The sequence below is a fragment of the Saccostrea echinata genome, unplaced genomic scaffold, assembly GCF_033153115.1.
Source record: "Saccostrea echinata isolate AGI-Se365-2 ecotype Australia unplaced genomic scaffold, CSIRO_AGI_Sech_v1 ptg000002l, whole genome shotgun sequence".
Taxonomy (NCBI): domain Eukaryota; kingdom Metazoa; phylum Mollusca; class Bivalvia; order Ostreida; family Ostreidae; genus Saccostrea; species Saccostrea echinata.
Window position 1 is genome coordinate 21,504,950 of NW_026889751.1, and position 27,751 is coordinate 21,532,700.

The 27,751-nt window shown below is 33.9% G+C and overlaps 1 protein-coding gene across 1 annotated transcript; it reads right to left on the minus strand.

Moving 5' to 3' along the window:
* LOC133174477 (sodium/glucose cotransporter 4-like) lies at window positions 1-27,723 on the minus strand. Its single transcript, XM_061309603.1, has 15 exons — window positions 27,481-27,723; window positions 26,959-27,030; window positions 26,586-26,690; window positions 20,664-20,723; window positions 16,599-16,703; window positions 16,147-16,252; window positions 15,772-15,852; window positions 15,337-15,542; window positions 14,459-14,594; window positions 13,901-14,008; window positions 10,538-10,688; window positions 7,271-7,439; window positions 6,362-6,577; window positions 453-576; window positions 1-323 (listed from the first exon to the last, which is right to left on the minus strand). The coding sequence occupies exons 1-15, from the start codon at window positions 27,583-27,585 to the stop codon at window positions 118-120; spliced, it is 1,950 nt and encodes a 649-aa protein (XP_061165587.1). The 5' UTR covers window positions 27,586-27,723; the 3' UTR covers window positions 1-117.
* Window positions 27,724-27,751: the final 28 nt, after the last annotated feature.

The following is a 27,751-nucleotide window of genomic DNA, read 5'->3' on the forward strand; positions in this document are numbered from 1 at the left end:
TGTTTTAAAGTATTTACTATAATCAGAATCACGAATCACGTACATAAATATGTTTATAAATACAATGTAAGAGTCACTAAAAGATTGCAATAATACTCTTCATTAAAATCCTCAACGTTAATGGAAGAATCCCCACAGAAAAATTCCTATCGTCATAAGGATGATAGCATTAATGTTCACAAACCACTTCCATTTTCCTTTTTCTGTAATGCTCGTTAAAAGTCGTTTATGTTCGGCTAATTCCGCCTCAGTGGCCGTCACTGGTTTGGGCGGCTCATATCCACAAATTATATATAACGCATGACGCCACTTCGTCATTTTAACTGATAAAAAAAGAACATACAAGAAAAATAAACTATTTCAACTTCATTCACGCTGCCAAAATTCAATCCTAAACTTGTCAACCATTATTTATCTCTGTTTTAATATTTTTGTCTTTATTTTAAACTTGCCTTCTTTCTTCGATGCCATATTCTCGTTTTGAAGTGACGTTGACAAGTTGTTGAACTCCAACTCCTCCTTAAACGGTTCTCTCTCTTGGAAGCTGTGACGTGACCACCAAGTCAAACGGATTAACTACAGAGAAAATACAAATCAAATACTGTAATCCACCTTTCCTTTTCGTGAGACGAATCTTCGCGAATTTAGCAAAGATGATTATATACCAAATGTTTGTTTTCCGTGAACAAGTGTATTTTTCGGGTATCGTGAAAGCAAAACAAACGACGGGCAGATCCACCTTGAGAATCACCAAAAACATTCGAATGAAAGAATCGCAAATGAAATTAAAAGGTAGTGTGTTTGTTTTTTGAATGTACATTTCATATCAGATCTATTATTTCAAATAATTAAAGGTTGCTTTAGAAAGTGATGTCTTCCATGACCTGTCCATGTAGGAAACCATTTACGCAAGGTTGGAAAGGCATGTAGAGCATTCTTTTGCAGCGGTGAATTGCACAAGAAATTGAAATGGGAAAATATTGAAGACAATAGGTAAGACTGAGGAAATGACAATCCGTCTAACAACAGTGAACACAAAGGCAATCGGTAAGCTTGCAAAAATACCTCTTAGCGAGGATGGTTGGTGGTAGAAGATGGTCTTCAAGTAAATTGGAAGAAGAAATTCTTGACCGTTTCTGAGCCAGAAGATGAACGGTAAGACAAAAAAAAACCCCACACTCCTGAAGGTTATAAAGATGAAAGGATGTAAGAACATAGAAATGTTGACTGGTTAAATCGAACAAAAGAAATTCAGAAAGACTAAAAAGCTCTTAAGCAGAAAAGGGAAGTTTTACCAGTATGATACACAAGAAGTTCGATAAACTCATTGATATTATTATCGGCAAGTTTCCTGCAGGGAGGACCCCATAAAGGTAAAAAAGAAGTGAACAATGGATAAAAACATAGAAATAGTATCTTTTCAGCAAAAACAAAAATGACTATTGTAAGATCAGAGAGAAAATCTTTTGGTTAATAGAAAAATACAAAAAACTGATGTTAATCAAGGAAACACATTTACGAAAGAAAATAATTACTTTGTAAGAAAAAATGTCCCCTAAAAAGAGTTGCTTCGAGGAAAAGTATGCATTTGTATCTTTTAAAATACATAATAAAAAGACCATCAGTGAGATTACAAGAAGAAAAAGTTGGAAGGTTCTTTGAGTAAGGATCCTTTTAATAATGATAGACAGGACGATTCCTACAATCATGAAAATGATTGTGTGACCACAGTAAACAATCAGGACATCGCGATGACGGGTGATAGTAATAGAGGGATGGCTTCTATCATTATGTAAGATAATCTTTCCGTGCAAAGAGTTGATCCTTTCAAACATTCAAAACGCAAGCAATGTCATTAAAAGAAAACGATTTTTAGAGTAACAGAGAAATAATCATTACAATGACAGAGATGGAGATTTTTCAAATCATATGGGAAAGATTTTCCTTCAAAACACACGGTGATATCATGATAAAAAAAATATTTATCTAGGCACACATATTACTCTTGCAACAAAATGATCGGATGATTCCTTCATTAAGAAACCTCAGGTTAATTACAGGAGAATATTTACGATCATGAAGACTATTTACTATGATGGAGATTTTTTAACAATAGAGACGTGGATCCTTATCTTACAATCGCCATCGGGATGAAAGTAGATAGCACTGTGAAGGGAAGGTAAAATGGATGGATTCGAACTATGTAATGCTTATGCTGATGCCTTTTGATGCTTACTTTTTATATAGATTGTTTGTATGTTAAATGTCTCTTGCGTACGAAAGCCCAGAAGGCTCATTCGAGATTCGAGTTTCGAAATACGAGATTCGAAATTCGAGTTTCGAGATTCAACATCCAAACTAACCAATCAAAAGGCGGTTTAAGATTCAATTACTCCCCTTTGCTATGTTTTGACCTTCAAAAAATCGTTGAATATATTCAAACCGAAGAGGTCATTTGATTATATTACAATGCAAGAAAGAGTGTTATATGTATCAGAACGAAATTAGAAAAAAATATTGGGTTTTGGTTTGTAAAATATGCTTAAATTTATATTGTAACTTCTTAAATATTATAATAGATTTATATCAAGAATATCTATATCGTATTATTTACTTTGTTTACATGTTTGATGTCATAATAATAAATATTGTTAATCGGATTCAAAGATCAAAGGTAGGGGGTGAATGAGAATTATTAGTGTGCAATTAAACAAGTGACTAGCGATTAATGATAAATTGTACTACGGGTTTCAAAGAGGATATAATTTGTAACAAGGTATTACAAAGTGACCAGTGACTAATACGGGTTTCAAGGTTAAGTGTGCAATAAAACAAGTGACTAGCGATCAATAATAATTAGTAATACGGGTTTCAACAGTGGATATAGTTTGTGACAAGGTGTAAGAAAGTGACTAGTCCGAAATATCTGACTTTTTCCTGGCTTTTTTACGATTTTGATATTTAAGGTGCCAGGAAAAAAAGCCAGGAAAACGTCAGGTACTTCGGACTAGAAAGTGACCAGTGACCAAGTTTGTGAAACCAAGAGACAGACCCATAAGTACATGTACGGATGGCTGAAATATACATGCTTAATAAAGATAATGATTTCTCTTTGTTCAGGCCCGTAGGAAATAAAAATAAATAAATAATCACTGTAAAGCCCCCCTCCCCCCCCCCCCAAAAAAAAAGGGGTTATCAAGGTTATTAGACGTTATTTTTGAAAGGACACAAGGATAAAGTTGCTATTTTTCTATAGTAAATTATATCGGTAAAAAATATAAGGGGAATGTGGAGGGGAGGGGGGGGGGGGAGACACATGCCCAGCGTCCTAAGGCTATGTTGTTTATTTTATTACAACGGTAGACAAATGTTCGGTTATCAACATTCAGCAAAATAATTATATATTCGATAATTATTGATAAGGAAACCGCTCGGGTCTCGCAAGATACATAACCAATCAATACACAAGTTTCAATACATGATGTAATGGCCATAGAGAAAAAAAGATATAAAAGTATGTAATAATGATAAAAAAAATTAATTATTTTAACAAAAAAATGCACCCTCTATACACCTTAAGGATTTTGAAAAAATCGTATAGCCTAAATGAGTACGTACATGTATTAAAATTACTTAGTTCATGTATGCCTTTTTAGTGTACACAGAAAATCTTAAAAGATATCGTAGTAGTGATAAACAAAAATCGCGTTCGCTTTCCCAATGGTGTATATTTCATAAAGGCAAAAAGGCTGTAGCCTACACATCATTTTCTTGATGCAAAAAAATATTTATTTATACATGTATTTGGTTGAAAAATGGGGGAAAGTTGGCATAAATCTTATTCATTTACCAGTTACTAGAATATATTTTCATTAAATGCAATAAAAGTATTTTTACAATCCACACTTTTATACCTATCCAATTTTTACAGTATACAAAACTTTTGATTTTTATAGCTGGTTAAATCTAAAATTGAAATGTTACCTTGAAATCGATATCAGACTATTAAAAATCAACAGGAGTCTACTAATATGTTTGGGTTAGTAGGGAGTCAATCATAAAACATTTTAAAAATTATATTTAGATTATTCAGTAAAGAAGTTTCCACACTTTCCATGCACTGTGTAAGGATTTTAAAATTTCTCAATTTTATTACAAGTGGTCGTGAAGATCATAAAAACACGTTTAAATGATTTATAATTATATTCACTTGAAAAATGACAATGATAGATGTCTCCAAGATCGCAGAAAGTGGGCCTCCGACCCCCCCCCCCCTTCTATTGAGAGAGGACGACTCCCTCCTTGCCTATCCGCAATTCGGCAATAATATGCGCTTTAGGTGAAATCTGTGACCTCACATTAGCTTACACATTAGCCGAAGGGAATATACGCCACAAGGAGAAATACATAAAAATTGAGTTTTCAATTAAGGCTTTGAATACTTGAATTAATTAAAAATCATATAAACAATACAGACTGGAATTTATTTTATTCCATATCAAATAGTAGATCAGTCTAACTGCACAAATTCACCCTTACATGTAATGAAATGTATCCTTAATTAAATTTCTGTGCGGTGTAAAGACAATCGTTAGCATTTCATATCAATAATAATTTTCTCCCTTATCAATATGCATATTAAATAATTTATCGACATGCATTCTAATTTCGCAGTTCAACGATAAGACCATATAATATTCTATATATGTATCTATTGTCTTGTTTAATGAGGAAAATAAAATCATATATATATATATATATATATATATATATATATATATATATATATATATATATATATATATATATATATATATATATATATATATATATATATATATATATATATATGTATGTATATATTACAAAACGTTACCAAAACTCATTTCTATTTTGTTTTAATACATATAACATTTTTTCTTGCATTATTAATTAAGCAAATAACCCATCTGTTATCAATATATTCGGTGATTTGTTGATAGTAAAAACTTAATAAAGGGGAGTAATCAAATATTGAATCCGCCTTTTGATTGGTTATTTTGGATCTTGAATCTCGAAACTCGAATTTCGAATCTCGAATTTCGAATCTCGTATTTTGAAACTCGAATCTCGAATGAGCCTTCTGGGCTTTCGTACTTGCGACTCATATGGACTTTAAAAAAATACAATGTATATCTTTGGGTAGAATGAAATTAAACGCCGTGGACAAAGTTTTAATGGATATTCACGTGTTCTTCTGGAATAGGATCGGTAAGGAGCAGGATTATTTACCTGTTTTAATTGATACTCACGTGTTTATCTGGAATAGGATCCACAAGGAGCGTGATTATTATCTTGTTTTAACTGATACTCACGTGTTTATCTGGTGTAGGATTGGTAAGGAGCGTGATTATTATCTTGTTTTAATTGATATCACGTGTTTATCTGGAATAGGGTCGGTAAGAAGCGTGATTATTATCCTGTTTTAATTTATACTCACGTGTTTATCTGGAATAGGATCAGTAAGGAGCGTGATTATTATCTTGTTTTAATTGATACTCACGTGTTTATCTGGAATAGGATCAGTAAGGAGCGTGATTATTATCCTGTTTTAATTGATACTCACGTGTTTATCTGGAATAGGATCAGTAAGGAGAGTGATTATTATCCTGTTTTAATTGATACTCACGTGTTTATCTGGAATAGGATCAGTAAGGAGAGTGATTATTATCCTGTTTTAATTGATACTCACGTGTTTATCTGGAATAGGATCAGTAAGGAGAGTGATTATTATCCTGTTTTAATTGATACTCACGTGTTTATCTGGAATAGGATCAGTAAGGAGAGTGATTATTATCCTGTTTTAATTGATACTCACGTGTTTATCTGGAATAGGATCAGTAAGGAGAGTGATTATTATCCTGTTTTAATTGATACTCACGTGTTTATCTGGAATAGGATCAGTAAGGAGAGTGATTATTATCCTGTTTTAATTGATACTCACGTGTTTATCTGGAATAGGATCAGTAAGGAGAGTGATTATTATCCTGTTTTAATTGATACTCACGTGTTTATCTGGAATAGGATCAGTAAGGAGAGTGATTATTATCCTGTTTTAATTGATACTCACGTGTTTATCTGGAAAAGGATCAGTAAGGAGAGTGATTATTATCCTGTTTTAATTGATACTCACGTGTTTATCTGGAATAGGATCAGTAAGGAGAGTGATTATTATCCTGTTTTAATTGATACTCACGTGTTTATCTGGAATAGGATCAGTAAGGAGAGTGATTATTATCCTGTTTTAATTGATACTCACGTGTTTATCTGGAATAGGATCAGTAAGGAGAGTGATTATTATCCTGTTTTAATTGATACTCACGTGTTTATCTGGAATAGGATCAGTAAGGAGCGTGATTATTATCGTGGCGAAGAGGCTGAGGAAGAAAAGGATGATTGTGAAGTGGAGAAAGTGCACTTTGGAGATGATGGCGGGTCTGAATTCCTCCTCTCCACATTTTGGACTGCCATAGCCAAAGTCCAGTCCCATTCTGATCACTCCCACCATCAAACCGATAAGTAATCCCCAGAATGCTCCCTGCACATACAAAAACAAAAAAAAAACTTTCAGTTATTGATACATGTAATTGCTCAATGATTGTTGTTTCGAGTCGGTCAGAAATTGTAGTACATGTAATACTATACTAGTATATTATATTTTTTTCTAAGATCAGAGGATTCATAATATGCACATGTCAAAATACAACTCATTATTTCACTACTGTCTTAATACTCTGATAAATCATATTTGCCTTGCTTAAATCAATTCGATTTGTGAACAATCATGTACCTCTCTCACATTAGAGATCATAACACTACGATGTGATTTAATAGTACAGTTAAACACTTATTCCAAACATAATTTATTCATAACGACGTGATATATTGTCAATAGGAAATTCAAACTCATGAAACATCCACTGGATAATAGATTAAAAATATTAGAAAATTATGTAATGTACTGGATGTCTGTTGTTGAATATTCGTCTTTTAATGCATTTTATGTATGTTAAATTTTTATGCGGGCAATGGAAAATTCTGAACTTAGTCTAGCTCATTCAACCCCATATTGATAGACATCTCTATCTTTCTGTAAATGGCTAACAAACTTCGGATCACAGTGAAGAATCCAATACGCAGATCTTTATGTAAGTGCCTAAATTTGATTTAAAAAATGATTAAAGTTTGAGACGTAGCGTTCGAATTTGTAGAATAAACTAAGACCACTCACGGGTTCATTGGTTCTCTTCCAAAATATCGCCAACAGAAAAAGTGACAAGATTGGCGGAGCTAGATAACCGGTGACAGCCTGGATGTAGTTAAAGAGTTGTCCACCTTGAGATGCTGATAAAATAGGGATCCATGCTACACTGATCACCACGAGGATTAAAATAAAGACTCTAAAAAATAAAGGTCATTCAGAAATCATGTCCACTGGACTTGTAAAATTCACGCGAGGAAAATAGATGTCCGTAAATTTAAGTTTCGCTGAATTTAAACCTTATCTGCAAACACATCCTATCGTTGGGTCGTATTTGGACTGACACAATATGTCATATTGTTTTTACGCTAATTTTTACTATGGATCAATCCGATTACCTGATCAAAACAGAGGGTTCATGGCAGATGTGACGGAGGATGCTTACTCCTCCTAGGGATATGACCCCACCTTTGTTGTTTCCACTGAGGGGTCCGTTTTCCCCCGTTTTGTATTGTTTGCAGGATTTATGATATTTTTCCTGATATTGATCACAATTCGTTATATTCACCATTTTATGTGTTTGATCATATATCCATGCATCATTCGGGGCAGAGTTTATAGATATTATTTACTTATTTGACCTAAATTTTGTATGTGGTAAAGCAAGAAATGTGAAAATAACAAACAATAATCAAGTCTAAAAATCCAATCAAATTAAGTGCAGAGTAAATACACATTCCTGGAAACACAAGGAATGGTATCAGGTGACATATAGCGTCCCCTGTCGATCGGTCACACCCACCGTGAGCTGTCTTGATCAAATAAACCAAGTATCCCGTAGACAGATCAAAATGGAAATAAGTCAAACAATTTGTTTTGAAACATCAGTCAACTTTTGACTTAGCGACAGGTTGTTTTCTTGTAAACTAATTAAAGTCATTGTAACGGCCAAAGAAGTTATGAAATGTTGAAGTATGATGAGTTTGTTGATATTCTTGTAACTTCAACTTATTTGTAAGTAGCCTGTCTTGACTTAAAAATTGATCGTACGATGAATATTCTCTTGTGCTTCCAATTAACAGGGATGCACAAACATCATTTATTTCGAGTTAATTGGATATGTCCATCAACATATGAATGAAAATGAGTATTGTTCATTGATAAAACGCCATAGATACATCTAAATGTCGAATTAAGGGCCATAGCAAATGTTTTCTTTTCATTAAGAAATTTTGAACAAATTCTGCTTCATAAGAATATAAAAAACAGGTCCTCAAATAAAGGAACACATTTTCATGTATAACCGTAGGAATTTCCAACAGATTGCTGGAAGAACCGGTCTCCAAAGACTACAGTGTATATATACATGTACATGAAGCAGGGATGGGATTATTGAAAAAAGTAATTGTAATTGAGTGTAATTAATTATATTTTTCAAAGTAATTGGAAGTATTTTGTAATTGACCAATTTTTCAATTATTTGTAATTGAATATAATTAATTACATTGAAAAAAAACCCCTGTAATTTCAATTACTTTTCAATTACATTTCAATTACTTTACATAATACATATTATGTGTATTTAATAGGAAAATATTTCCAACACAATCACATTTTTACAGTTATTTTGATTTATTCAAAGAAGCCCTTCTGTTTTTCAAAATCTTACACTTTTAATTTGATATATTGGCTTGTTTATAAAAATATTAGTTTAATTGTTTTATAATCATAATGCACATTAAACATTAATACTAATTTAATGTTTATCAAAAATTTTGTTCTACCACTCACTTGTTTAGGCATGAAAACATTTCAGATTTTTGATGCTTGATTATCAAAAAGAATGGAAGATAATTTAATGTGTCATTAATATCTGCCTTGTTGCCCTTTAACTCCCAGCTGTAAATTGCTATAAAAACAACCGTCCAAGTTCTATATAATTTTACACCATGCTTTGTTTAAATTCAAAGATAGTGATTCATTAAATACTATTAAGCATGCTCTACTATTTATATACTTCAGAAAAGAAATATATATTGAATCACTATTTTAACATTTATTATAAACAGATCTTTATATACATTTGGTGTCTGAAATGGTTATTACATATAACAAGTATTATTTATTGTATGAAAATTGCTTAAATTTGCAATGTGTTTAGCTTGCCTACCTGTAGCTGAAATAATTTAAAAAGTATTTTATGGTTTATTCATAAACTCTTGAAAACTCGTTTTTAATCAAATTTCATAATGGCAGTCAATTGATAAATGTACATGTAGGACTAGGTCTTGTGTTGATGAAACACACAAACATCAGAGGCACCTGACATTATTTTAAATATTCCCCCTACCTTAAATTTACAAGTATTTTGTTCTTCAAGATTTTTGAAAGTGAAACAAAAGTAATTGAAATGTATTTAATTACATCCTCCTAAGTAATTGAGAGTAATTAATTACATTAGTAAAAATCAATGTAATTGTAATTGCAAGTAATTGAGAAAATTTTCAATGTATTTGAAAGTATTTAATTACATTTCAAAGTAATTGACCCCAACCCTGACATGTAGATACTGTCAGTTACATGTAGGAACTCCAGCATCTTTTTAATATGAACATCAGAGTTTTAGAATCAGAATATTTTTACGAAAGACCGATTTAAAAGTTCCTTTTTGGTATTCAAAGATTCCTGATTAATCCTCACTGTATTTAGTAGATTTAAATATCCACCTTATACTTTTTATCCATTCTGACAAAGTGTCAAGGTCCTTCATATTAAACAATTGTCTGACCTATTCTTCAACACAATTCAGCATGTAAAAAAGCATCATTCACACAAATGGAACGAGAGAGAAAATTAAGGCTCTCATACCAGTATCTAGCTAGAACCCAATGAGATCGAGAGAAGTTTAAAAAATAGCAGGATGTGAACGCATCAAGGTTAGTAATTAAATACCCTCTTCACCCACGATTTATGTTTGAATTGGTTAATAAAGAAACTCAAGATAAGCATCATTTATTAATCATTTCAAAGATAGATTTATCAGTCTATTTTTTTTTTTCATTCACTTATGATTAATGCATAACCTTGAATAAAGTTGGTATACAATTTAAAGTAAAGTATGTTGCAAAAATCTCTCTACGCCTACACATTTTTCGATAAAAACAAAATTATATCTGCAATTGCATTTTCATATTATAACACGGCTATTAATATTAAGCGAACATAAAAGTTATTTTTTTATCTGCTGAAATTCTTCAAATACAAATGAATGACGTAATGTGGGCGTGCTTTATTTACCTGCCCACTACCAGCAGTTCTCCCTCAGTAGATCCTGGGCGCAGGCGCTTCCAGATATCCATGGTGAAGAGCGTGCTGGAACTGTTAAATACTGACGTCAGAGAACTCATTAGCGCTGCCATCATGGCTGCCAACATCAGACCTTTCAAACCTGAAAAATTTCATAAAAATGTTTGTCATTTGTTTTCGCTTTTTTTTTCAGAGCAACAAAACGGAATTGTAAGATGGTTTGATCAAAACATGTTTCTTGTGAAATGATCTGTGCCATGGATAGTTCAGTTGGTAGACCCCTGACTAGTAATGCAGGGCTTCTGGGCTCGATTCCCGGTCCAGCCATACATTTTCTTCTGTATAATCCATCTATTCATCAGGAGATATACTGCTCACTTCAATGTTTATATTCATACGACAATTTCTAAAGTACATTCATTATTTTTGTTAAATTTTACTATGCCTGATTATTTCTATAATTAATATTTTACTATGAAATTAAAAATATCAGGGTATACATTATTCAATTTTCTAAATCCTACAGGTATTCTTCAGTTCGATTCTCGTTTTATCTTACAAAATGCTGAATTAAATGCAATTTTCAAGCTCAAAGAGCGGCAAGATATCATTGTAGAATTAAATACTTCTTGTTGTTTAAAAATAAAACTACGATTTTAACTTTACACTAAGACGATATATCATTTTTTTTCTGAAAATGGCAATCATTTCAAAATTTACTGGTGTTTTGAGCTCTCTTACCAGATATTTACATCAATGTATTAGAGTTCAACTTAATAATTTTAACCTAAAAATTGGCATCAAAATGTGGTCAAAATAGAACTTTGTACAGATGTCATGAAATTGTATCACACTATTTTTTTTAAGAAAGCAAAAATAAAAAAACAAACAAACAAACCAAAAATTACATCAACAACTCCCACCCTTTGCATTTCATAATTTCATTTGTCTTCCACTAATGTTGACTAATGTAAATAGGATATGTAATTGAACTTGACTTCAACCAAAGCTAAATTATGTATGAAAATATAAGAACTGTTTATCTATAGAGAAAATAAGATAATTTCGGCCAAAAATCCCAAGTATATACAACATCGCTTAACTTCGTGCAAGTGTAACGACCTTTTACTTATTAGAGATGAATCAATGTTATAAAAACATTACGATATGCACCTAGACATATCTACAATAGTGTAATGTCTGTATTATTATCACTGACTTGTTTACATTGCTTTTAATAAGATGATCATAAGTAAAAGGCATGGTATTCCTACAATAAGCTAATGATTCGCCAATCTTCATGTAAATTACACGTATTTATACTGGCATTGTCATTTCCAATATAAACAAAGAGATGCACTAAGAAATGCACAGAAAATAAAATTGTACTATTATAATCAAATACTTAGCGTATAATTGTACATTCTGACTGTATGTCACCACATCTTGTTCAGAAAACAAGCGCTAGCATTTTTCTGAGAGTACTGCATATGCATTACCGAGTCCCCTACAGGTGTGGGCTGTAATTCTGTCAAAACAAGCTAATTCAGTAAACATATCTCCCCGACTTAAGGAAAAAAGGGTGAAAGAACTGAAAACATGTGCGGATGGAGAAATCGAAAGTAGATTGATTGTATGCTGTTTAACGTCCCATTCGAGAATTTTTCACTCATATAGAGACGTCACCATATTCCGGTGAAGGGCTTCAAATTTTGACCTCTACTCGGCACTCAGGGCTATTGAGCAGTGAGGGACCTTTATCGTGCCAACGCCTGCCGCCACACGGGGCCTCGGTTTTTAAGGTCTCATCCGAAGGACCCGCAACTTTCACTTCAAAGTGCCGAGCGCATGGCGAAGGAACAGTTGCTACCCATTTTTATCGACTTAGGTCAGTCGCGGCCGAGATTCGAATTCACTACCTCCCGATCACATCGAAAGTAGAAAAAAAGGTCAACCTTGATATTTCAGCCTTTAGCCTTTGGTCGATAGGGATCTAAGTTATCATCTAAAAACAATGTATGTATGTATGTATGTACATAAATCTAAGACACTGGTCTTTGACATCAAAATCAATAGGCGATTTTTGAAGTCATGTTGACTAAGGATATAAAATTTCAATGAAAACCTCAATGATAACTAAAGTTATCTCACCCAGAAACCATTTTACGCAAGATACAAATTTTTCACCTTGATCTTTTGACTTAATTAAGGACATTGGCAAGGTTCCTGGTTATTGTATAGAATTTTTCAAAAATTCTTGAGTAGGTTTAATTGTAATAAACAGGCTTTATTCTGGATTGTTTAACCTACCAAGCCAGTCTTCTTTTTTAGATTTTGTCAAATCAGTGTTTTTGCAATTCTCAATGCATTTCCTGTGTAAAATGTTGATAAAACGGAGCTACAAAATTTTTCACCATAATATTTCTCCAAAACCCACTTATTTCATTTAGTTTTTGTATTATATACATTATTGTCTCTTCATTTTCTGTGACTTCAAGATATTTTGGCTGAAAATGTATATATAGAAACAAGGCAAGGACATACCGGCACCAATCTTTATTTTTGAGTTACTTCCCTTCACAGCTATAATTACATATTATTCATAACGGTCAAGAGAGTCAGACTGGTTGATTGATTCTATTATGTAATTGACTGAATTGATTGAAACACATTGTCATAAAAATATTGGAAAGGATTTATTTCAAATTTTATTCGTAGTTACTAAATGCTGCTTCCTTCATACAACCTGAGAACTGATCTCAGTCGGTCTACCTTTCAGCATGTCACATCTTTGCCCTTCCCAGCATACAGAGCATAATTATGGTAAATGACGACCTGTTGGCTACTTTGTCCCCTGAATACAATTTACAACAAAGCCATTACTACTTTTCTTTCTTGCTGTATAGATGATTCTACCCGCTGAAGGAAGTGCACGTGCTTTTGTTTACCTCTGTAAACATACGCTTTATTGGTTTTCACCGCATAGAGAATTCTACACGGGAGATCACTCTCAATCACTATTTCATAAGTGAAAAAACCCATGTATTAAACCTTTTTTCTCCGGAAAACCTTGACTTGCCAATGTCCTTAAAAATCAAAAGGAGGTTACTTTAGTCATTAAGCTAATTTTTTCAATGAAAAAAAAAATCCAAAAACTAGGTGGTACAGATTGACTGACAAAGAGATAGACACACAGAGAAGAAATCTATAACGCCCTCGAGATTCACCGGTAGGGAACTATAGATTTTGGTGTCGGGTCTGCTTAAGTTGCTTTAAATATCCTTTTTTATTATTATTATTTTTATTTATTACACTCAGTTTTTTTTCTTTGACTATGGTAGTTCATCGTTTTACCTTCGGGCATAAGTTCCACCACAAGTTTAGGATACGCAATATTTGTACACCCAGCCTCATTATCACAAACAGCCTTACAAACTTCTGGATCTACACATGCCACCTGATCTACATTAAAAAAAAAAAAATTTTTTTTTTTCACTTCTTAGAGCATTTCAAATTACCTATAACCAGATCGCGTCAAAAGTTTAATGTGTAATTGAATGTTGATCATAAATGAATATTGTACGTGTACATAAATTGGCGTATTCAAAATTCAGCGTAGCCACTGGTTTTGGAGTTGTTGGCGAAATCATGAATTAGTGCTATGCACGTCCGTGACGTGTATTGTATTTATGAATGATTTCTTAGCGGAATTCATGAATTAGCGCATCGTTGTCTGCGCCAAAGCCGCTAAAATATGAAGCCCGCTTTTTTAAGTACACATACAGTATATAGCCTAGTTGGTGCATGATGCATTATATATCCAGTCACAATTAGGACTCAACTAAAATCTCTTTCGAGTATCGTCATTTTACTCAATCCATTGACTTATTTTTCACGCAATCCAGCAAGTACCTGTGTAGAGAATCCTGCTGATCATTCCGGGAAATATTGTGGTAAACAGGGGCAAAATCTTCAGGTACGCAGCCAGAATGGACCCGCCTTTCACGTGGTGCATGTTCTTTGCGGCCAAAGAACGCTGAACGAGTACCTGAAAAAGGCAAGTAAGGTTTAAATAAAAATAAGTATAAACACACGTATTTTTTCCAGCAGAAAGTTCGCGGTTATATTGTCATTGTTATGTAAATTGAGCATGCACAATGTTGGGACAATACTAAACTTTTCTACATGAATTAGACTTTGACACACTCTAAGGTTAAAGCCCAAGTGTATCAGATACCTTCCAATGCTTCATAGCCATCACAAAATAATTACCTAGAAATAAAATATTTACATCATACACCTGTGACCTTGACCGTGTCCCAGAGACCTTGGGACAGGATAATAAATTATCCTTGGTTCGAAAGCTACATTTGTCATAGATAAGATTTCTTTAATTTTTTTCCTTCATGAAATAATTAACTACTAATTAGTGGAAATATTTTTTTTTTACCTTTGGTTTCTTTGACCCTGGCCTTGTCAAAAGGACCTTGGGCCAGGAAGAATGCAAACCTTCCGATTACACAAGAAGTATTGACTTCTATTGTTTTTGAATTTCAGATACTGGACCAAAAAAAATTTGACCTTCAATTCTTTTGAGAAGGTCATTTAACTTCCTCTAGTCGTAAGATACCATCCTACCAATCATGAAATTTCCATAATCATTCCATAATCATTTCAAAGGTGATATCAATATTGTAGTGGTAGACAAAGAAATAGCAAGTCAATGCATCTCTTGATCTTCAAACTGGTTTGTGGGGTGGGGTGGGGGAGGGGGTAAATTCTTACAGTACCTGATCGGAGCAGAAGTACCAGCAGCTGAGGATGGTGATCCCCACTACGTTTCCTGGCCATGGAATGGAGCCAGTGACGGCGTCCCGGAAAAGATGAAAAGCATCAGACGGTGGTACCCCGCAGTCGGAGCCGTTGATGAGGGGTGAGGGTACTGATTGGGGATACATTGTGTATACTTTCTCTATCCCACCAATTTCAATAAAACCTGTCGACAAAACATTGTATTTGTGATTCCATGTAGAATTTGAAAGGAAAACATGTCTACTAGTATTTATACAGTTCTCAACTTCCGTATCTCGAACATCGAACGTCAAAGTGAGTTAATTTGAAATTTCAACATCATTTATTTTGTATTTCAATCTCAATATTAGAATCTTCGGATTTTCTCGACCCCATCGAGTGCGAGATAACGAGGTGTGACTGTATATACTTACTTAGTATCATCAAGACAATCGCACCAGCTACCATTATAACAGTTTGTAAAGTGTCTGTATAAATCACAGCCTTAAGTCCACCTGAAAGAAATTACAAGCTTGTAAATTACTAGTTAATTACCAAATATCAGCAAAAAATAAGCTAAGTTAAGGGAAAATACATGTATTACTGTAAAATTTTATTAATTTAAGATCCAAAAATGATTTAGTTGGGACTTAAATATCATTGTTTCACAAATAACGATAATATTTTAATTTCGTTACGGATTTAATTTTGTTAATGAATGATAAAACGAAATTTAAACCCCTAGAATATTTCTGCACAATAATTCTATTTAAGCTAGGTCCACAAGGAAAGTATCAGTTCTTTGGTACCTGATATGGTGTAGACGGCCGATATAGCCAGTAAAATGACCACCCCGATGTATCGGTCAAGGCCGATCGCCTGCTGAATGAAAATTGTCCCAGCATACATGTCAACCTGTCGATAAATATAACAACTGTATCAAAAATAGAAAATGCAGGGGGAGGTGTTAAAAATACGAGACAATAATTTTAATTTTAAATCTTGAACACATCTGTATTTATAGTTTTTTGTTTGTTTTAAGTTTTGTTTATGTTTTGTTTTGTTTTGTTTTTCTTTCTTTTTTTTTGGGGGGGGGGGGGGTTATACTCAGAATTTACAAAATGTCACTCAGCATCACGGCTTTTTTTTATCCCTCATATTATATTCATTCTTTTATTATCTACTTCATTGATAATCAGAATTTAAAAAAAAATCAGTTTGGATGTTTGGATAAATATATCTAGTAAGTAATATGACTTACAGAAATTTTGGTGAAGATGTAGATAAGAAGCGCCAGTACAGACATGTAGATCTGTAAACGTTGTCCACCAAATCTCTTCTTCAGGTACTCTGGTAAAGTATACACCTGTAAACAGTGATGTTGATCAAATTACAAGATAACCATTTATGGTTGTAGCTTTTCATTATTATAAGATATCTAGAGTAAAAATTGTAGCTTGAAATTTATCTAAAAATTATAATTGGTTGAATTGAGAAAAAGAACGCATGTTTATGAATAGATCATCGTGTCATTTTCACAAAACAAGTTTATGTGTTTATTCCGCTGCGATGTTTTAATTTTATGTTTTATTACGTTTTATTGATTTTATTTATTTTTTGTGCAGCAATGAAATTGAAAGATGGCGAATTTAAAGGCTAATTTATGTATTTTAAAAACAAGAGGCCCACGGGCCTTATAGGTCACCTGAGTATCATGCAACAACTTTGCCACAATGAAATTGGGTTCATGTTTTAAACCAGAGGCCATGAAATTCACAGTTTCGAAAGAGACACACTTGCTCATCATAACTTTAAATTTAGTAAGGTTACTTAATACCCAGAAAGAGAGCAGAGGATTATCAATGAATTAATGCATTTCACTATGTAATCATTAGAGCCCTGTCCTAACACCAGAACCCCTGACCCAGGGGCACAGGCACTTGTTTCGGTAATAAATTTTTAACCCACAGTATAATAATAACACAAGGTATCTAACTCCGAACTCCGAATTACACGGAGTACCCCCTTCCCCCAGAATAGCACTCATGAACACTTTCAGAGGAAATACATTGACAAACTGTTTATACCTATGTTTTCTACGATAATTTATCTACACAACCATATATGGCATGTTTGTCTTTATTTTCTTTAGTCTCCGTAAACAGCGTCAAAACTCTGCTCGCCGTGTGGAAAAGTCGAATTCAACCATGAAATGGTATGTGCTAATCCCGCACAGAGAACAAAATAAAAAAATGAGTGGGTTTAAAAATTCAATTCCAGTGTTTAATTATTGCATGAGTAAATAGAACTTGTTTATGTCTGATTTTCCCTGAAAACATTACGATGTTTATCCGATGTAATTTTAGAAACAGATTTTTAGCCATTCAAAATCTCTGTGCGGGATTAGCACATACCATTTCATGGTTGAACTCGACTTTTCCACTCGACGAGCAGAGTTTTGACGCTGTTTACGGAGACTAAAGAAAATAAAGACAAGCATGCCATATATGGTTGTGTAGATAAATTATCGTAGAAAACATAGGTATAAACAGTTTGTCAATGTATTTCCTCTGAAAGTGTAAATGAGTGCGATTCTGGGGGAGGGGGGTACTCCGTGTAATTCGGAGTTAGATACCTTGTGTTATTATTACACTATGGGTTAAAAATTTATTACCGAAACAAGTGCCTGTGCCCAGGGGCCATAAAATTCACAATTTTGGAAGAGGCATCCTTACATATCATAACTATACTCTTAGTTCATCGGCTTAATACCCAGGAGAAAAGGAGAAGATTTTCAAACAATTATTGCATTTTTACTATGTCATCATACGAGCCCCACCCTAACACAAGAACCCCTGACCCAGGGGCCATGAAATTCACAATTTTGGAAGAGGCACCCTTACTCATCATAACTATGCATTCACTTTGTTTGCTAAATACCCAGGATCAAAGGAGAAGATTTTTAAAGAAATAATGCATTTTCACCATATATTCAACAGAGCCCCGCCCTAACACCAGAACCCTGACCCAGGGGCCATAAAATTCACAATTTTAGAAAAGGCACCCTTACATATCATAACTACTGTAAATTCCTTATTTTACGCGAGTACTTAATATCGCGAAGTGGCCCAAGGGCGTCAAACCGCGAGAACAATAATTCGCGAATGGGTGATTTTTCTAGAGAATTTACATACATTAAAGCACCATAAAAATAAAAGCAAGTAATTTTATTTCGCGAGTGGAGCTTCTCGCGTAATTACGCGATAATTTATTCCTCGCGTATATTTAGGAAACTACAGTATACTCTTAGTTCATCGGCTTAATACCCAGGCGAAAAGGAGAAGATTTTCAAAGAATTGTTGCGTTTTTACTATGTCATCATTATAGCCCCACTCTAACACAAGAACCCCTGACCAAGGGGCCATGAAATTCGCAATATATGAAGAGGCACCCTTACTTATCATAACTATGCATTCATTTTGTTCGCCCTGGATAAGAGAAAATTTTTAAAGAAATAATGAATTTTCACTATATATTTAACAGAGCCCTGCCCTAACACCAGAACCCCTGACCCTGGGGCCATGAAATTCACAATTTTGGAAGAGCCACTTTTCATCATCATAAGTATGCATTCTGTTTGTTTGCATAATATCCAGGAGCAGAGAAGAAGCTTTTTAAAGAAATAATGCATTATCACTATATATTCAACAGAGCCCTGCCCTAGCACTAGAATTCCTGACCCTGGGGCCATGAATTTCACAATTTAGGTAGAGGGCTCAATGCATATTACATTCATGCCAACAGTTTGCCTGCTTGATGTCCAGGAGTAAAGAAGAAAATTTTTAAAGACTGCATTAATTTTGATGGTTTTAGTCCCACCCCTCAGGCCCCAGGGGGTAGGGGTCATGAATTTCACAATTTTTACTCCTCCTCACACATATATGCTATGCCAAATTTGGTTGAAATTGGTTCAGTGGTTCCAGAAAAGAAACTGAAAATGTTCAGATGTTAACACACGAAGGACGACGCACGCCGACGGACGAAAACAGATAGCAATAGGTTACCTGAGTAAACTCAGATGACCTAAAAAAAAAAAAAGGCCCATGGGCCACAACATTAACATGATTCACCTTGGTCCTGCTGTTCTAATGACGATTAAAAAAAAATAAAATATGATTTGAATAAACTTGAATCTCTGCTACCCGAGGATGCTTACATATTTTAGAATTCCTAATCATGGCTCTGTTGTTCTTGAAAAAAAAGTGTATTGAAACGTTCCTACCAGGTATATATTCCTATGAATACGTTGATCCCCTATTGATTCGTGGTTTCTTCCAACCTCGGGCCATGATTTGAACAAACCTGAATTTGCACTACTACTGCATTTATATTATATTATTTCCAAGTACATGTATCACGGCCCTGCTGTTCTTGAGAAGTAGATTTATAAATATGTTTTTCTTATAAATTCACATCAATATAAAAGTTAGTTTCCTTAATGTGGCACTATCTTATCCCTGGAAGCAATGATTTGAAAAGCTTGAAAATGCACTTCCTGAGGATAATTGTTTATTAATATCATTAAGAATGGCCCCTCTGTTCTTGAATTTTTTTTTTCATTCTCTATTTTCTCATGTAAACCTTCGATCCCCAATTTCGGCTCCGACACCCCCCCCCCCTCCCTTGGAGGCCATGATTTGTACATACTTGAATCTGTATTACCTAGAATATCACTTATCATGACCTATTTGAGAAGAATTTAAAAGATTTTTAAAATATATTCCCAAGTTCAATTTTGATCCCCTATTGTTGCCCCACCCTATCCCATGATTTTAGCAAACTTAAAGCTATACTATGCCAAGCAGCTTTTACATAAGTTTCATTTTTTTCTGGCCCCGTTGTTCTTGAAAAGATTATTTTTTAATTAATCCCACCATTTTTTTTAGTATTTCTTTTATATAATTATCTCCCCTCTAGTAAGGGCGTGGCCCTTTATTTCAGCAAACTTGAATTTCCTTCAGTCAAGGATGCTCTGTGGACAGTTTGTTTGAAGACATCAAAAATGTGAAATATTTACATACGGGTAGCTAAACGGACGGACTTCCGACGACAGGAGATCAGAAAAGCTCACTTGAGCTTATAACTAAGGTGAGCAAAAAATAATTATCAGATGGTGAAACTGAAATTCGTGCATTCCTGAAACAACGAACGGAGTACGTATTTTATACATAATATTTTTTTACCACTCGCTGGACAAAACGGTCAAATTTCTATTCTGGGATTGATGAAAGTTTTTTGATTGAATACAAGTATTCGTAAAACTTACCCCACTAGCGATATAAACAGGGACAAAAAGCCATCCCAGCATCAAAAGGCAGAATAATCCCTGTAAAAAAAGGTAAAGGAAAATGATCTACCATCAACAAAGAAAATATACCCTAACAATTATCTTATGTTGAACTTTTGATTCAAAGTGTTTCAAAATTTGAATTTCTGACATTCAACATGTAATTAACGAATCAAAAGTTGTCGGAGATTCTAAACAATGTAACCTTGCTTTATGAGGAAAATAGAATACAGGGAGTTGGGTAAATAAAATATTGTTGAAAATTCTAAGACTTTAGTACGATAATGTTACTTAAAGAGACCTACAGGGAACAAGGGATGATGGATATACTAGTAGACAACTATAGGACAGCCAAGAACAAGGAATGAGGATATACTAGTAGACAACTATAGGACAGAAAAGAACAAGGAATGAGGATATACTAGTAGACAACTATAGGACAGAAAAGAACAAGGAATGATGGATATACTAGTAGACAACTATAGGACAGACAAGAACAAGGAATGGGGATATAATAGTAGACAACTATAGGACAGACAAGAACAAGGAATGATGGATATACTAGTAGACAACTATAGGACAGCCAAGAACAAGGAATGATGGATATACTAGTAGACAACTATAGGACAGACAAGAACAAGGAATGATGGATATACTAGTAGACAACTATAGGACAGCCAAGAACAAGGAATGATGGATATACTAGTAGACAACTATAGGACAGACAAGAACAAGGAATGATGGATATACTAGTAGACAACTATAGGACAGACAAGAACAAGGAATGATGGATATACTAGTAGACAACTATAGGACAGACAAGAACAAGGAATGATGGATATACTAGTAGACAACTATAGGACAGACAAGAACAAGGAATGGGGATATAATAGTAGACAACTATAGGACAGACAAGAACAAGGAATGATGGATATACTAGTAGACAACTATAGGACAGACAAGAACAAGGAATAAGAGATATACTAGTAGACAACTATAGGACAGACAAGAGCAAGGAATGATGGATATACTAGTAGACAACTATAGGACAGACAAGAACAAGGAATAAGAGATATACTAGTAGACAACTATAGGACAGAAAAGAACAAGGAATGGGGATATAATAGTAGACAACTATAGGACAGACAAGAACAAGGAATGATGGATATACTAGTAGACAACTATAGGACAGACAAGAACAAGGAATGATGGATATAATAGTAGACAGCTATAGGACAGAAAAGAACAAGGAATGGGGATATAATAGTAGACAACTATAGGACAGACAGGAACAAGGAATGATGGATATACTAGTAGACAACTAAAGGACAGCCAAGAACAAGGAATGATGGATATAATAGAAGACAACAATAGGACAGAAAAGAACAAGGAATGGGGATATAATAGTAGACAACTATAGGACAGACAGGAACAAGGAATGATGGATATACTAGTAGACAACTATAGGACAGCCAAGAACAAGGAATGATGGATATAATAGTAGACAACTATAGGACAGACAAGAACAAGGAATGGGGATATAATAGTAGACAAGTATAGGACAGACAAGAACAAGGAATGATGGATATAATAGTAGACAACTATAGGACAGACAAGAACAAGGAATGATGGATATAATAGTAGACAACTATAGGACAGACAAGAACAAGGAATGATGGATATACTAGTAGACAACTATAGGAAAGACAAGAACAAGGAATGGGGATATAATAGTAGACAACTATAGGACAGACAAGAACAAGGAATGATGGATATAATAGTAGACAACTATAGGACAGACAGGAACAAGGAATGATGGATATACTAGTACACAACTATAGGACAGACAGGAACAAAGAATGAGGATATACTAGTAGACAACTATAGGACAGCCAAGAACAAGGAATGATGGATATACTAGTAGACAACTATAGGACAGACAAGAGCAAGGAATGATGGATATACTAGTAGACAACTATAGGACAGACAAGAACAAGGAATGGGGATATAAAAGTAGACAACTATAGGACAGACAGGAACAAGGAATGATGGATATACTAGTAGACAACTATAGGACAGACAAGAACAAGGAATGGGGATATACTAGTAGACAACTATAGGACAGACAAGAACAAGGAATGGGGATATAATAGTAGACAACTATAGGACAGACAGGAACAAGGAATGATGGATATACTAGTAGACAACTATAGGACAGACAAGAACAAGGAATGGGGATATACTAGTAGACAACTATAGGACAGACAAGAACAAGGAATGATGGATATACTAGTAGACAACTATAGGACAGACAAGAACAAGGAATGATGGATATACTAGTAGACAACTATAGGACAGACAAGAACAAGGAATGATGGATATACTAGTAGACAACTATAGGACAGACAAGAACAAGGAATGATGGATATACTAGTAGACAACTATAGGACAGACAGGAACAAGGAATGATGGATATACTAGTAGACAACTATAGGACAGCCAAGAACAAGGAATGATGGATATACTAGTAGACAACTATAGGACAGACAAGAACAAGGAATAAGAGATATACTAGTAGACAACTATAGGACAGACAAGAACAAGGAATAAGAGATATACTAGTAGACAACTATAGGACAGAAAAGAACAAGGAATGGGGATATAATAGTAGACAACTATAGGACAGACAAGAACAAGGAATGGGGATATAATAGTAGACAACTATAGGACAGACAAGAACAAGGAATGGGGATATAATAGTTGACAACAATAGGACAGACAAGAACAAGGAATGGGGATATAATAGTAGACAACTATAGGACAGACAAGAACAAGGAATAAGAGATATACTAGTAGACAACTATAGGACAGACAAGAACAAGGAATGATGGATATACTAGTAGACAAGTATAGGACAGACAAGAACAAGGAATGATGGATATACTAGTAGACAACTATAGGACAGACAAGAACAAGGAATAAGAGATATACTAGTAGACAACTATACGACAGACAAGAACAAGGAATGATGGATATACTAGTAGACAACTATAGGACAGACAAGAACAAGGAATGGGGATATAATTAGTAGACAACTATAGGACAGCCAAGAACAAGGAATGGGGATATAATAGTAGACAACTATAGGACAGACAAGAACAAGGAATGGGGATATAATAGTAGACAACTATAGGACAGACAAGAACAAGGAATGATGGATATACTAGTAGACAACTATAGGACAGACAAGAACAAGGAATGATGGATATACTAGTAGACAACTATAGGACAGACAAGAACAAGGAATGATGGATATACTAGTAGACAACTATAGGACAGCCAAGAACAAGAAATAGGGGATATACTAGTAGACAACTATAGGACAGACAGGAACAAGGAATGAGGGATATACTAGTAGACAACTATAGGGCAGCTAAGAACAAGGAATGGGGGATATACTAGTACACAACTATAGGACAGACAGGAACAAAGAATGAGGATATACTAGTAGACAACTATAGGACAGCCAAGAACAAGGAATGAGGGATATACTAGTAGACAACTATAGGACAGATAGGAACAAGGAATGAGGATATACTAGTAGACAACTATAGGACAGACAAGAACAAGTAATGGGGGATATAATAGTAGACAACTATAGGACAGACAAGAACAAGGAATAAGAGATATACTAATAGACAACTATAGGACAGACAGGAACAAGGAATGAGGATATACTAGTAGACGACCATAGGACAGCCAAGAACAAGGAATGAGGGATATACTAGTAGACAACTATAGGACAGCCAAGAACAAGGAATGCGAATATAATAGTAGACAACTATAGGACAGACAAGAACAAGGAATTAGGATATACTAGTAGACAACTACTCTATAGGATAGCCAAGAACAAGGAATGAGGGATTTTCTAGTAGACAACTATAGAACAGATAAGAATATTGAGAGGAACATTACAAGAGAAACTTTAGTGAATAGGTATAAGTAATTTTACGTATAAGAAGGTTAATTTATAGTGTATGTACGTATAATGCCTTTGTTCTGATCGTTGTTAAGACTTTTTTTTAATTTGCGGCATTTCTTGATCCGCTCAGGTTTGGATGTTTTCTGAAACACCCTCAACGTAGGGGATATTGCTCGTTTACTATGGTTAAATTTTCAAATTAATTTGCATATTAGCAACAAAAATTGAAAACGTCTCGTGCGTCCCCCGAAGCACGGAGAAGATAAGTAATTAAGTAAGCAGATATTGATGACAAAGCAAACTGAATTTTCTTGTTGTTGTGCACCTTCAGTCTAGGAAGTAAAATATACACGAATGTTGGTAAACACCCTCTACTCTTAACTCTTTTTATCTACCTATATTGCAGTTAACTTATGTCAACAAATCCTACTTTTTATAGATAGCCTGTTTTTAACGTCATGGACATTGTTACCGTATTTTGTTTTGAAATCTCTCACTCTGTAATTTTCGGATGTATTATAATATTTTTTACCAATTTAGCAATTAAAAATGTTTAGCAAATCGATCCATGATAAATCAATTTGATGCCGTAAGACTATTATGTATTAAGTATAAAGACATGTACTTTAAATTTTAAAGTGACAGTACGGCGCATCTCATCAAAAAACTGACTAGATAAAATTTTCCGACAAGATTTGGAATTTTTTTACTACTCATAAATGTATAAGCTTTCAGAAAATTACAACTTTTACAATTAAATAATTTGGATTATTTCATTAAAATTAATAGTTATTTATGGGACGTAAATATATACATCGCAACGTGTTCGGGGTTCCACATTCCATGCTATGCACGCATGCGTAGTTTTCATAAACAAAACAGCATGGTTAGAGAGGGAATCCCGGTAGGCTCGGGTAGGCCTGCTACATTGACAAAGTCGACTAAAAATAAAAAGAAACTGAAAATAGAACTTGAAAAAGCAACTTTCCTGACTAAACTTTAGTTTGGGGATTAATATAATCGCTGGATAAGGAAGAAACGGGAACTCGGCGACACTCACGCAGGGCTCTCGAAGGTTCTATTCGACAGGTTTGTTGATACTTGTTATCATTTCTCATTTTTCCGTCGCTTTCAAAGAAAAACAATAGTGTAAACTCAACATAAAAAATACATCTTTGACTTATAAAAATTGTTGCCATTTGAAATGCTAACTTTTCTTAACTGTGCAGAAAAATATTTTGTTTGACATTTGCCGCGATAACGTATGCATGGTATGATTAGTTGGTTTTTCCTTCCTCGCCTGAATGCAGACTAAAATCTTTACGATTATTATTTTAGATTGTTTTATCAGAAAGTTATGATAATTTGTGTTTTTTTAAAATTGCTTTCACCTAATATTCATTACAACTGTAAACTCTACAGTGTAGGCACGTGCCGTTTTAGAATTCACGTGGTACAAATAAACAGATCTAAGATTGCTCCAGTTCGTATGACCCTTAATTTTCCGGCAGATTCTAATTACGTTAATTTTGTTTGAGTAGAGAATATTTCTGTTTCTCAAACTGCTTACATCAACTTTATACCTTATTTCTTAATGACATATTGGGTAAATTTGGATGAAAAAGCACACATTTTGCAGCCGAACTGTCGCTTTAAGCATTGTTCGAACTATTTTTTTTTTCCTTTTATAGTTCACCATTTCATCTGTATAATATCCCAAAATTGGGTTCATCATTTAATGGATATGTTTATTTCGATTATATCTATTGTTTGATCGTCGTGCATTAATTATGTAATTTCATATTAATTACAAGTAAGTGTATACACATGTATGATCAAAAACAAAAAAATCTCAAATATCAGCAAACACATTTCCTCTTTTTTTAAATACTTGATTTGTAATTTGATAGGATACTTACATTAAGTTCATAGCTGGCTACAGCAATCCCTGACGCAGCACCTGTACCGGCCAGACCCACAAAACTCCCGCTTCCAATATTACTGGAAAACAGGGAGGCCCCTATCTTAAAGAAGAAAACTTAAAGATGATAAATTAACTTTCACAAATTAGCACCAGTTACATGTACGTGGGTGGATTGATGTTAAACACTTGACATACAAGCATGGATTAGAATGCTGATCGATATTCTTTTTAAATTTTTTTTTTGGCATTTTGGCATTTTCCTAGAATCTTTCATGAGCCAGAATTAAGTCATTCATAATTATTTGTTAAAATGAACAAATTTTAGTTTTGTTTTTACCCTTTTATTATAACTGATATAAAATTCTTACAGCAAACCATAGCATTTCTCTTCCCGCCAAAAAGTAGCCGCTAATACTACCTCTGTTTGTCCTCCATGTCGCCTAAAAAACAACACCAGACTGGTCAGGGGGTATAATGCCTTATTTAATATATTGTATGCAATTACCTATATGACAGATTCCAACCTAAGTGTTTAAAAACAGATTGAATTGAAAAAAAATGAAATGAAAATTCAGAATTTTGTATCATAAAAGTATTAAAAGAAAAACAGAATGAGTGAAGAAGTTAATAAATTTGAATAAAATAAGTAAAATAAAAATGATGAATTTTAAATCTTTGTAATAATATATGATACATGTATATAAGCTTAAGATAAACTTGAACATACATCATTTGAACACATATTGCATCTTAATACATTAAAAACCCTTAATTCAGAAATTGAGAATAATATGGATATGTACATGATGTAATTGTTTGAAAAATACAAGAAATCAAATATGCAAGTGAATCATTGATACTTTACGAGAGAGAGAGAGAGAAAGACTTACCCAGATTCCCGTTGCCAGACAGAAGCCCAGATAAATCACAATGACCGCGATGTCCACTGCCCCCACCCCCTTGGGACTGAAAGCCGCGGTCCCATTCACAGCCATGATTCACGGTATATATGCAAAAATGTCTATAAATGAGTATAAACAGTTGTAATCAGGTCACTATGTACACCCGTCTTGTAAACTGATAATACATAGTAAAGAATTGCCTTTGACACATCTAAGGACTTGTACATTTACCTGAGAAACTTAAAGGAATATATCAGCA

What these genes read in the sequence shown, in the direction of transcription:
- LOC133174477 (XM_061309603.1), bottom strand. Translation starts at nt 27,585, where the DNA reads ATGGCTGTGAATGGGACCGCGGCTTTCAGTCCCAAGGGGGTGGGGGCA. An exon ending in GGCCGTCTACACCATATCAG is followed by an intron (nt 15,853 to 16,146) that starts GTACCAAAGAAC and finishes AATTTCTTTCAG; the next exon opens with GTGGACTTAAGGCTGTGATT. An exon ending in GGTGGAACTTATGCCCGAAG is followed by an intron (nt 10,689 to 13,900) that starts GTAAAACGATGA and finishes GAAATTTTTCAG; the next exon opens with GTTTGAAAGGTCTGATGTTG.